Source organism: Saimiri boliviensis, chromosome 4 (assembly GCF_048565385.1).
Source record: "Saimiri boliviensis isolate mSaiBol1 chromosome 4, mSaiBol1.pri, whole genome shotgun sequence".
Lineage (NCBI taxonomy): Eukaryota > Metazoa > Chordata > Mammalia > Primates > Cebidae > Saimiri > Saimiri boliviensis.
Genome location: NC_133452.1, coordinates 101,206,324 through 101,220,764, shown reverse-complemented (window position 1 = coordinate 101,220,764; position 14,441 = coordinate 101,206,324). Strand labels below are relative to the sequence as shown.

Sequence of the window (14,441 nt, the reverse complement as noted above, 5' to 3'; positions counted from 1 at the left end):
TGCCCACTGCAGCCCCTCACTTTGCGCACTTCAGTGTGCTCCAGTCCCACGCCCAACTGCATTTCTTGGCCTAAGGCTTTCTCTGGCTTCTGGAACTTGAATTGCCTCTCTGTGCTGGTTAGGCCAGAAGTGCCAGGAAATTAATACCTTTCAGAAGCAGCCCTCAGCCACTGAGCCAGTGACTGGCAGAAGTTGATATCAACATATCCCAGGCTGGGTGGCTCATGCCTATAATCCCAGCACTTTGGGAGGCCCAGGCGGATGGATCACCTGAGGTAAGGAGTTCTAGACCAGCCTGACCAACATGGTGAAACCCCGACTCTACTAAAATATGAAAATTAGCCAGGTGTGGTGGCATGCACCCGTAATCCCAGCTACTCAGGAGGCTGAGGCAGGAGAATCGCTTCAACCTGTGAGGCGGAGGTGGCAGTGAGCTGAGATTGCGCCATTGCACTCCAGCCTGGGCAACAGAACGAGATTCCGTCTCAAAAAAAACAAAACAAATCAAAACAAAACAAAACAAAATACATAGCCCAGATTCCTCACCCCCTGTCACCCTAAGTTTGAAGGGCGTTCTACGATCTCCCACAGTTCTGCAGCAGGACTATACCCTCGTTGCCTGTAGCGATGACTGGCTTGATAAAGCACCTTTTTATTTTTTTATTTTTTTATTTTTATTTTTTTGAGACGGAGTTTCGCTCTTGTTACCCAGGCTGGAGTGCAATGGTGCGATCTCGGCTCACCGCAACCTCCGCCTCCTGGGTTCAGGCAATTCTCCTGCCTCAGCCTCCTGAGTAGCTGGGATTACAGGCACGCGCCACCATGCCCAGCTAATTTTTTGTATTTTTAGCAGAGACGGGGTTTCACCACGTTGACCAGGATGGTCTCGATCTCTTGACCTCGTGATCCACCTGCCTCGGCCTCCCAAAGTGCTGGGATTACAGGCGTGAGCCACCGCGCCCGGCCGATAAAGCACCTTTTATTGCCTACCTTCCCTTCCCCGTCTCACCCCTGCCTGCAGAATGGATTAATGACCTTGTGAAAGGCATTACTTCTGAGCTAGGCCCTTTTTGCCCTTCTGCCTTCCACCAAGTGAGGACACAGCAACAAGGACCGTCTTGGAAGCAGAGACCTGGCCTTCACCAGACACCATACCTGCTGGCACCTTGATCTTGAACTTCTCAGCCTCTACAACTGTGTGAAATACATTTGTACTATTTATAAATTACCCAGGCTGAAGTATTGTGTTATAGCAGCAGGAACAGACCAAGACACCTCCCAAATATATTACTCACATACAAATCTTTGTCTCACGGTTTGCTTGTAGGTGAAACCAACTTCTAAGACATCACCTCAATCTCAATGTCCATCTCAGTATCACTTCCTTTTTACATTTTCCCCTGACCCTCCCTTCTTCCCATTCCTGGGGCAGAACTGATGGTCACTCTTCTATCTTCCCACAGCCCTTTTACTTACTTATTTTGAGACAGAGTCTCGTTCTGTTGCCCAGGCCGGAATGCAGTGACATGATCTCGGCTCACTGCAACCTCTGCCTCCCAGGTTCAAGCAATTCTCCTGCCTCAGCCTTCCGAGTAGCTAGGATTACAGGTGCCTGCCACCATGCTTGGCTAATTTTTTTGTATTTTTGGTAGAGACGGGTTTCACCACGTTGGCCAGGCTGGTCTCGAACTCCTGACCTCAAGTGATCCTCCCACCCCAGCCTCCCAAAGTGCTGGGATTATAGACACGAGCTATTGCACCCAGCCTCCCAGAGCCCTTTCTACCTACCTCAACAGCATTCTTCATACTGCACTGTGGTTTATCTGTCTGCATATCCTGGGGCCCCCCATTAGCTTGGGAACTCTTTGGTGATAGATATTATGTCTTTGCCTTTTTATTCTCTGAGCCTAGGACTGCACCTAGCACACAGCACATGTCATATATATATTTTCTTTTCTTTTCTTTCTTTCTTTCTTTTTTTTTTTTTTTTTCTTTGCCAAATAGCCAGCAGTGAAAGGGCAATAACTCAAAGGGAATGGAGTGACACAGACAAGTGTCTACATTTTTCTAGAAAGAGACCCTGGAACTGCTACTCCAAATGCTGTCACTTTGCAAGGTTACTGGGTAGAACTTCAATTTTACTACTCCCCTCCTCAACAACCTGCAATGGCTCCCTATTGTTGCTTTTCCCAAAAAGGCCTCGTTTCACAGACGGCTTTCCATCGTCTGGCCCTATCCTAAGAGAGAGTGAAGCCTCTTGCTCAGAGTCAGGCTTTGGTCTCAACTACCTTGTTTCACATTCTCACTCTGCCAGTCTCCAGCTGGGTGATGATGAGTAAGTTACTTAGCCTCTCTGGGCACTGACTTCCTTACTTATTAAATGTAGATGGTATTAGGTTGGTGCAAAGTAACTGCAGTTTTTCCCATTAAAAGTAATAATAGGCCGGGCGCGGTGGCTCAAGCCTGTAATCCCAGCACTTTGGGAGGCCGAGGCGGGTGGCTCACAAGGTCAAGAGATCGAGACCATCCTGGTCAACATGGTGAAACCCCGTCTCTACGAAAAATACAAAAAAGTAGCTGGGCATGGTGGCACATGCCTGTAATCCAAGCTACTCAGGAGGCTGAGGCAGGAGAATTGCCTGAACCCAGGAGGCGGAGGTTGCGGTGAGCCGAGATCGCGCCATTGCACTCCAGCCTGGGTAGCAAGAGCGAAACTCCGTCTCAAAAAAAAAGTAATAATATCTCACTCACATAATTATTTTGAGAATTCAAAATCATGAGTGGTCCCTGTGAATATGCTACAAATCACTGATTTGTACGGTTTAAAACTGTAATTTTATAGTATGTGACTAATATCTCAAAAAATATATCTATAAGCATGGTGTCTGGTCCAGATCTTTGAAAATGAAATGATGCTAATTATTGTTATGAACAAGGTTTCCTAAGGGCCCTAGCACTGGGCCAGGCACACAGTAGATGCTCAGCAAATACTCATGGAATGAATGGAAAACATATTCCAAAGTATGCTTTGAGCATTGTCTATGCCAGGTATGTGTGGGATGGGGAACACAGAGATTCCGAGTTCGGTTTTGCATCCTCAGAAAGGGAGGACAGAATTATTCTCTGTGGAGTGGGGCCTCCTGCCCCAGCTGTGCCGGGCTGTGCTGGGGAATTACAGCTTCTGCCCCTTGCTGCTTGTTTCAGGAGGCAGAACCGAGTCCAGCTGATTCTGAGCCATGGGTAAATTGTCCCAGGCGGAGGAATGTGTTCTTGTATTTATCTCTGACTGACAGTATCTGATGTTCTGGGAATTGACTTCAAACAGAATCCAGAGGAGACCCTTATCCTCCCGCTGCCACAGGCAAGGCCCAGAGGGCGCAGCTCTGCCCAGCCCAGCACCAGGTTTTTGGCTTCCCCACCCGCCCGGGGCACAGCGGCTTCCATGTGCCAGGCGGTGGGTAAGGAAGTGGAGGCTCTAGCTCACCACAGCTTAGGCTGAGGCTGAGAAGGGGCTGGAGTCAAGTCTACGTGTGCAGCCTCACTCAGGGAGACGCCTCTGCGCTGCCACCTCAGGCCCGGAAGGGCAAGGCTGGGCTAGGGTTGGGGGTCGCGGGGGACTTGGCTGGGAAGAGGACTATAGGAGAGGTGTCCCAACTCTCCCCTCGCTCCCCAGGCACACAGCACGCCCCTACTCTGCTGGTTGCAGAGAAGCCCAGGGAGCTCGGGCCGATCTCCCAGTCTGGTTGCCAACAGACTGGGTGGCAGGAGCTTCTAGACCCGGAGGCTGGCTCAGTCGGGTGGTCACGACGGGCGGGGGAGTGGAAGGGCGCTGGCGCGTGGTTTCAGCAGCCGACTTGGCGAGGCCAAGGCTGGCGGGAACCACAGGATGGGGGAGGCGCCCATGCACGACCCTACCTGAGCCACCGGGAAACCGAGGTGGTCTGGGGTCCCCCACACACTTCCGCAGAAGGATCTGTTTCTGGACTGAGACCTGCCCCCGAGTTGAGCACACACTTAGCAGAGATCCTCCTTCCCAAACCCCTGGGAGGGGATCTTTTATGCACACCTGCCTCCCACTTATGCCCCCTCTCCGCCCTGCAAGGACCCTTCTCAAACAGGCGCCCCTTGGTTCCCATAAGCCTCTCCCCCACCAAGGATGAAGACCCCTGATGCGAGATAGGGGTGGTGAGTGGGGGCGGGCGCTCAGGAAGACGCGCGCGACGAGGACCACCTCCTGCTGTCACCCGCCGCGTCCCCAGCATCTGGACCGTGTCCCCCGGCCCGCCACCCGCACATACACACACGCGCGCGCGCACACACACACACACACACACACACGCTCACACTCACCCAGCGCGCAGACCCCGCCCGCGGCCCCGCCCCGGCCCCTGCGGGCGCCCCCTCTGGCGCTCCAGGGTGGCGGGAGGCTGCGGCTTCGGGCAGATTTGATTTTCCCGCAGCCGGGGCGCCCCGGAGCCGAAGCCCGAGCCGAGGAGGTGGCGCTGGCAGCCGCGTCCCAGCCCCGTCGCCGCTGGCGCCGAGATCCAGGGAGAGGCGGCGCAGCCCCGGCGCTCCCGGCTCCGCGCTGCCCGCGCCCCGCCACCCCCGCCGCCAGCGCCCCATCCGGCGCCTTCCACCCCCCACGCCCCTCTCCCTGTCTCCTGCATCCCCTCTACCCCTGCCTACAGACGCGCGTCCCTCTCCGGCTGCCCCTCTCCACGACTCCGCGCTTCCCTCCCGGCACCCTCTCCCAGCGCCCCTCTCCCCGCGCCTCTCTCCCCGCGTCCCTCTCCGCCTTCCTCGCTGTGCCCCCTCTCCCTGGGCTCCTCGCCCTTCCCCGCTGGGCCCCTAGCCTCCTCGCCGCGTCACCCGAGCCCCCTCCTCGATCCGCGGCCCCCGCTCCCTCCGCCCTCTTCCCTCTCTCACTTCCCACGCCCCCACTTCGCGCTCCTCTCTCCTCCCCTTGCCGCCCAGCCCTGGCTCTGGAGTTGGGGGAGAGCCCAGGGCTCCAGTCGCTCCGGAGGAGGCTTGAATCGCGCAGGGCTTGACTAATTTGGGGTGGGGGTGCGGTGGGCGATGGAGCAGCCTGAGGACATGGCGTCGCTGAGCGAGTTCGACTCCTTGGCGGGCAGCATCCCGGCCACCAAGGTGGAGATCACCGTGTCCTGCAGGTGAGCCTCCCGCTGGCCGGGTCCCCTTGCCCCGGCCCTGGACGCAGAGCCCCGCGGCCCCTGCCACTTCGATCCTAAACCTCCGCGTGCCCCCTTCCCAGAGCGTCCTGGTCTCCAGGACGCGCCCCAGCTGATCTGCCAAGAGCCCCTGTCCAGCTGTGGGTGGCGACCGCAGAATAGGAAGCCAGGCTGGGGTCATATCCCAGAAAGTTTGCGCTCTAGGCTGTTGCTTCGAGGAGATAGGAAGACACAAGAACAGGGGTCCAGGCACCTAAGTGGGGAGAGGGAGTTGGTAAAAGGCTATACTACAGTCTCTGCTCAAGCTGTCTCTGATCACACCATCCCCAAATCACGAAGTGAGCGATTTGTCCCCATCCCTCCGAGGCTTGTCCAGCCTCTCCCTTCCGTGCCCTCCTCTCTTCTCTCTTTGCCTCTTCTTTGCCCCAGCATCCTGATCCTCCACTTCCCACTCTCCCCCTACCCCACCGTCATAGAACCCAGGATTTTAAAGCCTTCCTTCATTTCCAACAACAACGAAATCGACTCCTGGAAAAGGATCAGATTGACTCATTCATACTGAGGTGTGGATACATGATAACAACTTAAAGTGGCACCATTAAAAAAATAACTTGGGTCAGAAATCTTAAGCCAAAGGAATAGAACACTGTGAAATTGTAGAATCCAACAGAGGAGGAGGGGGAATAATTTTGGGGGCTACCACGCCCCAATCTATTCATGTCACACAGTGTTTAGAAGTAGCTTCTCTGTATAAGAGCCGGGTCTGCCCCAGGTTCTCCTAGCTAAGGGAAGCTTGCCCCAGGCAGTAAGAGGGTACGGGTGGCAAGGGGGGATTTTCCCCTAGAGCAGCATCACCCACTTTGAGGTGCCCCCACAGATGCCATGCCCCCTGCTCCAAATAACCGACCTCATTTCTGGAGCCATTGCTGTGCCCTTGTTCCAAATCACCCATCTCATCCTCTGCCAGGTGGTTCTTTGGTCAGACCCTTCCTGAGAGGTGACCTTGTGGCTCCCCAAGCCCTGTATTACAAAGTTGTGAGCTTGGTGAGGTGTAGGCAGAGCCAGAGAGGCTGGGCAGGGACTTGAAAGAGGGAGGGATTCAGGGCGACTTTCTCTTGAAGACTTGGGGGTAAGTGGGAGTGAAAGCGGTCGGGTTGAACGTAGCTGCCCCCCTGAGCCAGGCCCTCTGAGGGCTCCTGTGGTAGTCCCCAGGTCCCACACACCATGTTGTCAAGATAATCTCCCAACGCCATTTGCATCTTGTCATTACTCTGCTGGGAGCTTCCTGATGGCCTATTAGTTCCAGTCTCACCTCCTCAGCCATCAGAAGCAACGTGGCCTCCCCACCCCCTTCTCCTGCGCGCGTGTCCCTGCGCCTGGCACTCCCTCCCAGCCTTCAATCATGCCTGTCGTCTTTAGTTGTCTTGGGATCCTTCCCACCTCCAAGCCTCTGAACAGGCCATTCCCCAGCCAGATTCCACTCCTTTATCTCTGCAAGTTCCTGATCCCCTGCTCCTGAAAAGCCTGGCCTCACACTCCCCACTTCTAGGCATCCTCTCACCCAGGAGACACACAGCTGCAATCACTGTCTTCGGTGTCTGCTGGGCCCTGGGTACTCAGCCTGGGCACAGGGTTACTCACATACTGAGGATGAAACTTCTTGAGATATCTCAGGTGTGTAGATGTCCTCCGTCCCCTCTCAAAGCAACTGTGTCAGCATTTGAGGGCAGGGATTCCCACCCCCGAGCCCACCCCGAGGCAGACCCACGCACCCTCTACTCCAGTGGACAGGAAAGGAGATGAAGGGCAGATATGGCGGCTTTGGAGTCAGACACCTTGAAATAGAATCTCTGCTTCACCACTTCGGGCAAACTCAAAGCCTCAGTTTCCCCCACCTGTCAGGTACAAACAGTAAGCAGCATGTACTCACAGAAAAACCTGTTCACCAAGGTAGCTCATGTGCTTGGAACAGGGCCTGGCACTTACCAAATACCGTAAGAGGAATTAACTTGCAGGAGTGGAGGAGCACGAGGCACCTAGCGTGCTACTTTGCACGTGCTTGGCACACAGCAGGTGCTCAATAAGCTGCAATGATCACCCTAAGGCAGCAGCATCTGGTCCCTCAGGACTCAAATCCTCTTGCATAAGAGGCCTTCCTGGGGGATATGGTTCTGGGGCTGACCCTGGGTCAGTTCCCTCTCAGAGGACATGATCCACGAGCTGAGGAAGGCCTGACTTAGGCTCTGCTCCTGTTCTCCAGAAAGCCAGAGGCGGGGGCAGTGGGTTTGGTGGGGAGGGATGAGGAGGGAGCCGTCACTTAGAGCAGAGGGAAGGTGAGAAAACAGTCTGGGTGGCCTTGAAATTGTAGATGCATCTCTTTGCCTTAGCCAGGCCCAACTATTCAGGTTCTAGAACAGAGAGAGAGAGAGAGGAGGAGGGAAAGGAGGAGGAGAGGAGCACAGGGAGGAGGGAGAGATGCCAACAGTGGCTTTCTCCAGCGTCGTCTTCACTCCGTGGTCACCAGTTAGAGTCAAGTCTCTCCCGCCTGCACCCAGTGCTCAGCAATGTCTGGGCTGAGGAGAGGAGCCTACGGCATGCCCTGCCCTGGGCATCTAAGAGACACCTGCTGGTGGGCACAGAGCAGTGGGGCAGGCAGAGGGGGCTGGCAAGGTGAGAACTCCAGAGGGTCTCAGGATGGGCAGCTGGGGTAGAAGGGCTGAGGCTTCAGGGAAGATTATGAGTTGCCGCCCCTGGCTCCCAGAAACACTCGTTTCCACTTGCCTTTCACCTCGCGAGGGGGCCTACCACTCCCTGCAGCCCCAGGACCCTTCTGCTCTGTGCCTAGCAGGGGATCTGACATGCTCATCCTAGGGCTCAGCTACCTAGGCAAAGCTGCCTGGCAGAGGGGCACATCTGAGTCAGAGCACAGGGCCACCATGGGGCCGAGTCTCTGCTGAAGGCAAATGACACTAGAGGATCAACAGGTTCAGGCCCCTGCTTCAGGCGGAGTATACTATGCTCCCAAGCAATTATTTTTACTGGCTATGGTAAACTCAGGGCCCAAGATTAGAAAGCCTTTGGTAGTTGGCACAATGGTTATGAATGTGAGCTCTGTCATCTGTCACCTTGTTTTCAAGTCCCAGCTCTGTTCCTGTGACTTTGGGTAAGCTACTTAACCGGTCTGTGCCTCAGTTTCCTCATCTGTAAAGGAAGTATAATGATCCTTATCCGTTATGAGGCTTAAATGAACTAATCCATGAATAGCGGTTGATGTTGGTGCTTATTTGACACGTGGAAGTTAATAAAAATCTGCCTCTGTAACTGGCTCCCAGGGTCTGCGTGTGTCCTGGAGATCTGATCAATCTAGAGATTCTTTTTTTTTTTTTTAGATGGAGTTTTTGTTCTGTTGCTCAGGCTGGAATGCTAGAGTGCAATGGCGTGATCTTAGCTCATTGCAACCTCTGCCTTTGGGGTTCAAGCAATTCTCCTGCCTTAGCTGGGATTACAGGTGCCTGCCTCCACACAGGGCTAATTTTTATATTTTTATTAGAGACAAGGTTTCACCATGTTGGCCAGGCTGGTCTCAAACTCTTGACCGCAGGCGATCCACCCGCCTCGGCCTCCCAAAGTGCTACGATTACAGGCACAAGTCACTGTGCCTGGCTAATCTGGAGATTCTTAAGGGTTGTTTCGGGAGTGAGTAGGGCAGACGGTTTGTGGAACTAGATACCAGTAGACATTGTAACAAATGTGACTTTAAAGACTCTCCTTCCTTCAGGCAAGAGCTCTTCCTTCCTCTGATGGCCTGTTCTAGACCCTTCCTGACTCTGTGAGCCACCCTGCAGAACCAATCAAAACTTACCTGTCTGATGTTCCATTCTCCAAAGGCCCCACTATTTTTCAGGTCTCTATGCAGGGATCTGGCCCAGCATGTTGGTTAGAAAGAATGATTTGCATTTTTTACGTAACAGGAAACCTTTGCACTCGTGTGGGGTCCTGCCGGAGAAGCGATGCACAGTTCCACATGGTGGGCTCCCAAGATCCAGGGAAGATGGGGTGGGACCAGTCTGGAAGCAGCCAATCGCTTGGTCCTGCTGGCTGCCCTCTCCCCAACCAGCTGGTATGGGGCTGGTGGGCAGTTGTTCTGCCCCAGAGATATTGTTTTCTGCTGTCTGTTCGGGTTGGCGTTTTGCTGCCAAGACGCAGCCCAGCTCAGGAGCTGTGCCCTGGGCTTCTCAGAAGGGGTGTGAACAGCTCTGAGTGCTCTCTTCTGACAGGCAGGGAGAGGGTGGTTTGGGGGAGGGAGGAGCCTGGAGGAGGGCGGCAGCTGTCAAAGCCAGTGCTAGGAAAAGATGTCCATTTAACCATGGAATACACCAAGGTACTCAGGTGAATGGCGCTAGGGAAAATAGACAGTGGTATTTACTGAGTGCCTACTGGATGCTAGGCACATTACATCCGTATTAGGATGAACCATGTGCAATTCCTATACTCAACTTTTTTTTTTTTTTTTTTTTTTTTTTATTAGATGGAGTCTTACTCAGTCACCCCGGGCTGAAGTGCAGTGGCATGATCTCAGTTCACTGCAACCTCTGCCTCCCAGGTTCAAGTGATTCTCCTGCCTTAGCCTCCCAAGTACCTGGGATTACAGGCATGCACCATCATGCCAGGCTAATTTTTGTATTTTTACTGGAGATGGGGTTTCACCATGTGGCCAGGCTGGTCTCAAACTGCTGACCGGAGGTGATCTGCCCGCTTTGGCCTCCCAAAGTGCTGGGATTATAGGCATGAGCCACCATACCCACCCAGCCCATCTGTTTTTAACCTATTCAAATAAATAACACTTTTTCTTTTTCTTGTATTTTCTTTCTTTCTTTCTTTCTTTCTTTCTTTCTTTCTTTCTTTCTTTCTTTTTTTTGTCTTTCCTCCTCTCTCTCTCTCTCTCTCTCTCTCTCTCTCTCTTTCTTTCCTTTGTTTCTATTTTTCTTTTTCTTTTCTTTTTTTTTTTTTTAAGAGATAGAGTCTCTCTCTGTCACCTAGGCTGGAGTGCAGTGCAGAATCATAGCTCGATGCAGCCTCCAACTCTTGGGCTCAAGCAATCCTCCTGCCTTAGCCTCCTGAGTTGCTAGGACTACAGGCACACACACCACCACGCCTAGCTAATTTTTTAAAATTATTATTATTATTTTTTTTGGTAGAGATGGGCTCTTACTTAGTTGCCCAGGCTGATTGTCTGATCTCAAACTCCGCCAGCCTGTGCCTCTCAAAGTACTGGGATTACAGGTGTGAGCTACCTGGCCTCCCATAATACTTTTATATGATTCAAACTAAGATTATTATATTAGTTCTCAATTGCTATATGACAAATTACCACGACCCTAGCAGCTTCAAACTATAGCCATTTCTTATTTCCTAGTGTCTGTAGGTCAGAAGTCCATGCGTGACATAAACTGACTTTTCTGCTCAGGGTCTCACTAGGCTGGAATCGGGGTGTTGGCAGGTCTGTGGTCTTAGCCGAGGCTCCGAGTCCTCTTCTAAGCTCGCTGGTGGGTGGCAGACTGCAGTTTCTTGCAGCAGAGAGATGAAAGTTCTGTTTTCTTGCTGGTTATTTGACCAGAGTGACTGTCAGCTCCTAGAAGCTGTCCCCAGGCCCTAGCCACGTGGCACCCTCACGGCATGGCAGCTGACTTCTTAAAGGCCAGGAGGGGATTCTCTCCCCGATCTGCTGTGACAGAGTCTTATGTAAAGTAACTATAACCACAAGAGTGAATATCTAATTGCCTTTATCATACATCCTAACCCAATCGCATGAGTGACTAACCTATAGTAGTCTCAGGCCCCGCCCACTCTCAAGGGGAGGGGATTATACAGATGTGTAAGGCAGGAGGCTGAATCTTGGAGGCCATCTTATATTTCTGCCAATCACAATTACTATGTCTTTTAAACTAAGATAGATAGTAGTATTTTCTCTTTTTGCTGATTAGGAAATTGAGGCTCAGAGAGGTTAAGGGACCTCCCCAAGGTTACACAGTGAGTACATTTTGGAGACAAGTATCCAAATTCTATTCCCTCAGACTTCAAGGCCTTGAGGGCTTCTTGAGATTGGAGGTTGGATTCTCCAGGAGGATAGTGGTAGAGGCCTGAGTAGCAACTATGGTCAGTGTGACCAAAAGGCAGGCCGTCTCTCCCCAGGGATGGGAGAGGCCTTCCTTGCTAAGGGATGCCGCCGGTTCTAAGCAGCAAACCCAGAACTAGGGTTTGCCAGAAGCCAGCCTTCTATGCCATCCGGACCATATAGTAGTAGCTTGCCATACCTCCTCTCCCAGCTCACAGTTCACCCTGTGCAGACTCAAGGCAATCACTGGAGATGCCCTACCCTTGGGAAGAAAGGCTAGGGAGAAGGCCAGGGATTCGGCTGGAACGCTCTGTGGCAGGGAGAAGTCAGGTATGGGTAGGAATGATTTAGCTGTAGGTAACAGAAAACCTGACTGATGGTGGCTTAAACCTGAAAGGCATTTATTTTTCTCAGATCACAATGAGTCTGGAGGTAGGTTCTCTCAGGGCTACTTTGTCAGCTCACTTTATCATCAAGGACCCAGTTGTCTTTCTACTTTGCTATCATCTTAGCAGGAGACCTCGTTGTTACAAAATGGCTGCCTCTGCTTCAGGCATCACAACTGCATCCAAAGACAGGAAGCTAAGCATGAGGCCAGAGGCCTCTCTTTAAAAAGTTCTTTACACCAGGAAAGTACAATCCTTTCCAAAATTCTCTCAGTAACTTTCCTTTCTATTTCAGGGCCAAAGCTGGGTCTCGTGTGCACTCCTAAACTAGCGACAGGGGCCACTTTCCCTGGTTTCAGGGAGTCATCATCCGATCTGAACAATGTGGATTCTGTCAGCAGGAAGAGAGTGGGCGGGTAATGCTTGCTGGATGGGCAGCCATGGAGTCTATAGGGTCGTTTGGAAAGCAAGGAGGCTTTCCAAGAGCCTTGAATTTGCATCTCAGAGGTCTGCTCCTCAGATTTTCCTGCAGTCAGTGGACAGCCAGTGCTAGGTGACCGATTCTCCAAGCACAGCTTGGTTGGATCCCTACCTGCCTCTCTTTCTGCCAGTTTGCCAGCCAAGAATAAAAAGGCTTACTGTGGCCAGGTGTGGTGGCTCATGCCTGTAATCCCAGCACTTTGGGAGTCCAAGGCGGGTGCACCCCGAGATCAGGAGTTCAAGACCAGCCTGGCCAAGATGGCAGACTTCCCATTTTAGTAGAGACAACCTCATCTCTACTAAAAATGCAAAATCTAGCTGGGAGTGGTAACAGGTGCCTGTAATTTCAGCTACTAGGGAGGCTGAGGCAGGAGAATTGCTTGAACCCAGGAGTCAGAGATGGCAGTGAGCCAAGATCGCGCCACTGCACTCCAGCCTGGGCAACAGAGCGAGACTCCGTCTCAAAAAGATCAAAAAGGCTTAGTGTGATTTCAAAACACTGAAAGGTGCGTCAGTCCTCTAAGGTCTCTTCTGCTGGCCTCGCACAGACGTCACAGTAACAACAGGACAGATTTATACCTTTGGGTATGGAAGAATGCTGGGCAGGACACTGAACGTCAGTGCCACTCCTGGCTTATCGTCTCTGGGACCCTGGCCAGATTGTTTAAATTCTCCAATCTCAGTTTCTCCATTTGTAAACTGGTGGAAAATACTGGTCCTGTCCACATCCTCTGTCTTCATTGTTCTGAAGAGATTAAGTCTGTGACATGTAAACTGCAATGTGCTAAATCAACTTAATCATGGTAACAGGTACCAATAACGGAACACTACTGGCACATTCATTTATTTGATAACTGATAATGATCTTCATTTGCTATTGAGCGGCTTTTATTTGGAGGCTGGGGGGATGGAGTCTCACTCTGTCACCCAAGCTGGAATGCAGTGGCATGATCTTGGCTCACCACAACCTCCGCCTCCCAGGTTCAAGCGATTCTCCTGCCTCAGCCTCCCAAGTAGCTGGGATTGCAGGTACGTACCACCACGCGCAGCTAATTTTTGTATTTTTAGTAGAGACAGGGTTTCACCATGTTGGCCAGGCTGGACTCGAACTCCTGACTTCAAGTGATCCACCCTCCTTGGCCTCCCAAAATTCTGGGATTACAGGTGTGAGCCACTGTGCCCAGCTGAGAGGCTTTTCTGTGCTGGGCACAGTTCTAAGTGCTAGGGATATAGTGGTGAACAAGACAGACAAACTCTTCACTCATTGAACCCACATGGGAGTGGGGGTGGAATATAGATAAATATACACCTTTGTAATCAATCAAGTAATGTCTGATAAGAATAAGTGCTCTGTAAATAAGTTTGTGGCTGCTGGGGATGCTTAGGTCCGAAGGGAGGATTCGGAGGGAGGATGATGAAGATAGAACAGCCAGTGCAAAAGCCCTGCGGTAAAAGGCCTTGGTATGTTTGCAAGACTTCAGGGAGATCTGTGTGGCTGGAGCGTGTGGCAGATGAGGCGGGGAGGAGGGTGAGGCCAGAGAGAAAATGGGGGCTGCAGGTCACGGCTTTGTCGATCGTGCTAAGGAGTTTGATTCTAACGGCAGTTGGGGGCCCTGGTGTTAAACAGGAGTTCTGATTGAAGCTTTCAAAATAACTCTGGGCTGAGTGAAGTGGCTCAAGCCCGTAATCCCAGCACTTTGGGAGGCCGAGGCAGGCAGATCACCTGAGGTCAGGAGTTTGACACCAGCCTGGCCAACATGGTGAAACCCTGTTTCTACTAAAAATAGAAAAATTAGCCAGGTGTGGTAGCAGGTGCTTATAGTCCCAGTTACTCAGGAGGCTGAGGCAGGAGAATTGCTTGAACCTGGGAGGCGGAGGTTGCAGTGAGCCAAGATCATGCCACTGCACTCCAGCCTGGGAGATGGAGCAAGACTTTGTCTGAAAAACTAGAAAAATAAAAAATAAAAAGAGGCCGAACACAGTGGCTCATGCCTGTAATCCCAGCACTTTGGGAGGCCGAGGTGGGTGGATCACTTGAGGTCAGGAGTTTGAGACCAGCCTGGTCAACATGGTGAAACCCCATCTCTACTAAAAATACAAAAATTAGCTGGGTGTGGCAGCTTGCACCTGTAATCCCAGCAACTCAGGAGGCTGAGGCAGGAGAATCACTTGAACCCAGGAGGCGGAGGTTGCAGTGAGCTGAGTTCGCACCACTGCACTCCAGCCTGGGCAATAGAGAGCGACCCCATCTCAAAATAATAATAATAATAA

At 52.2% G+C, this 14,441-nt stretch overlaps 1 protein-coding gene across 4 annotated transcripts in view; it reads left to right on the top strand.

The window, feature by feature from the left end:
• Positions 1-4,388: 4,388 nt before the first annotated feature.
• The window catches only part of CPNE5 (copine 5), a 105,853-nt gene continuing 95,800 nt past the window's right edge, over positions 4,389-14,441 (top strand). For 2 of the 4 annotated variants that reach the window (XM_074397981.1, XM_010334093.3), the window contains exon 1: positions 4,390-5,171. In XM_074397981.1, the coding sequence (XP_074254082.1) occupies positions 5,077-5,171 (95 nt within the window). In that variant the 5' untranslated portion in view covers positions 4,390-5,076. Of the gene's footprint in view, positions 5,172-14,441 lie in introns of all 4 variants that reach the window. The other 2 variants (XM_074397982.1, XM_003923216.4) reach the window with 2 other exon arrangements.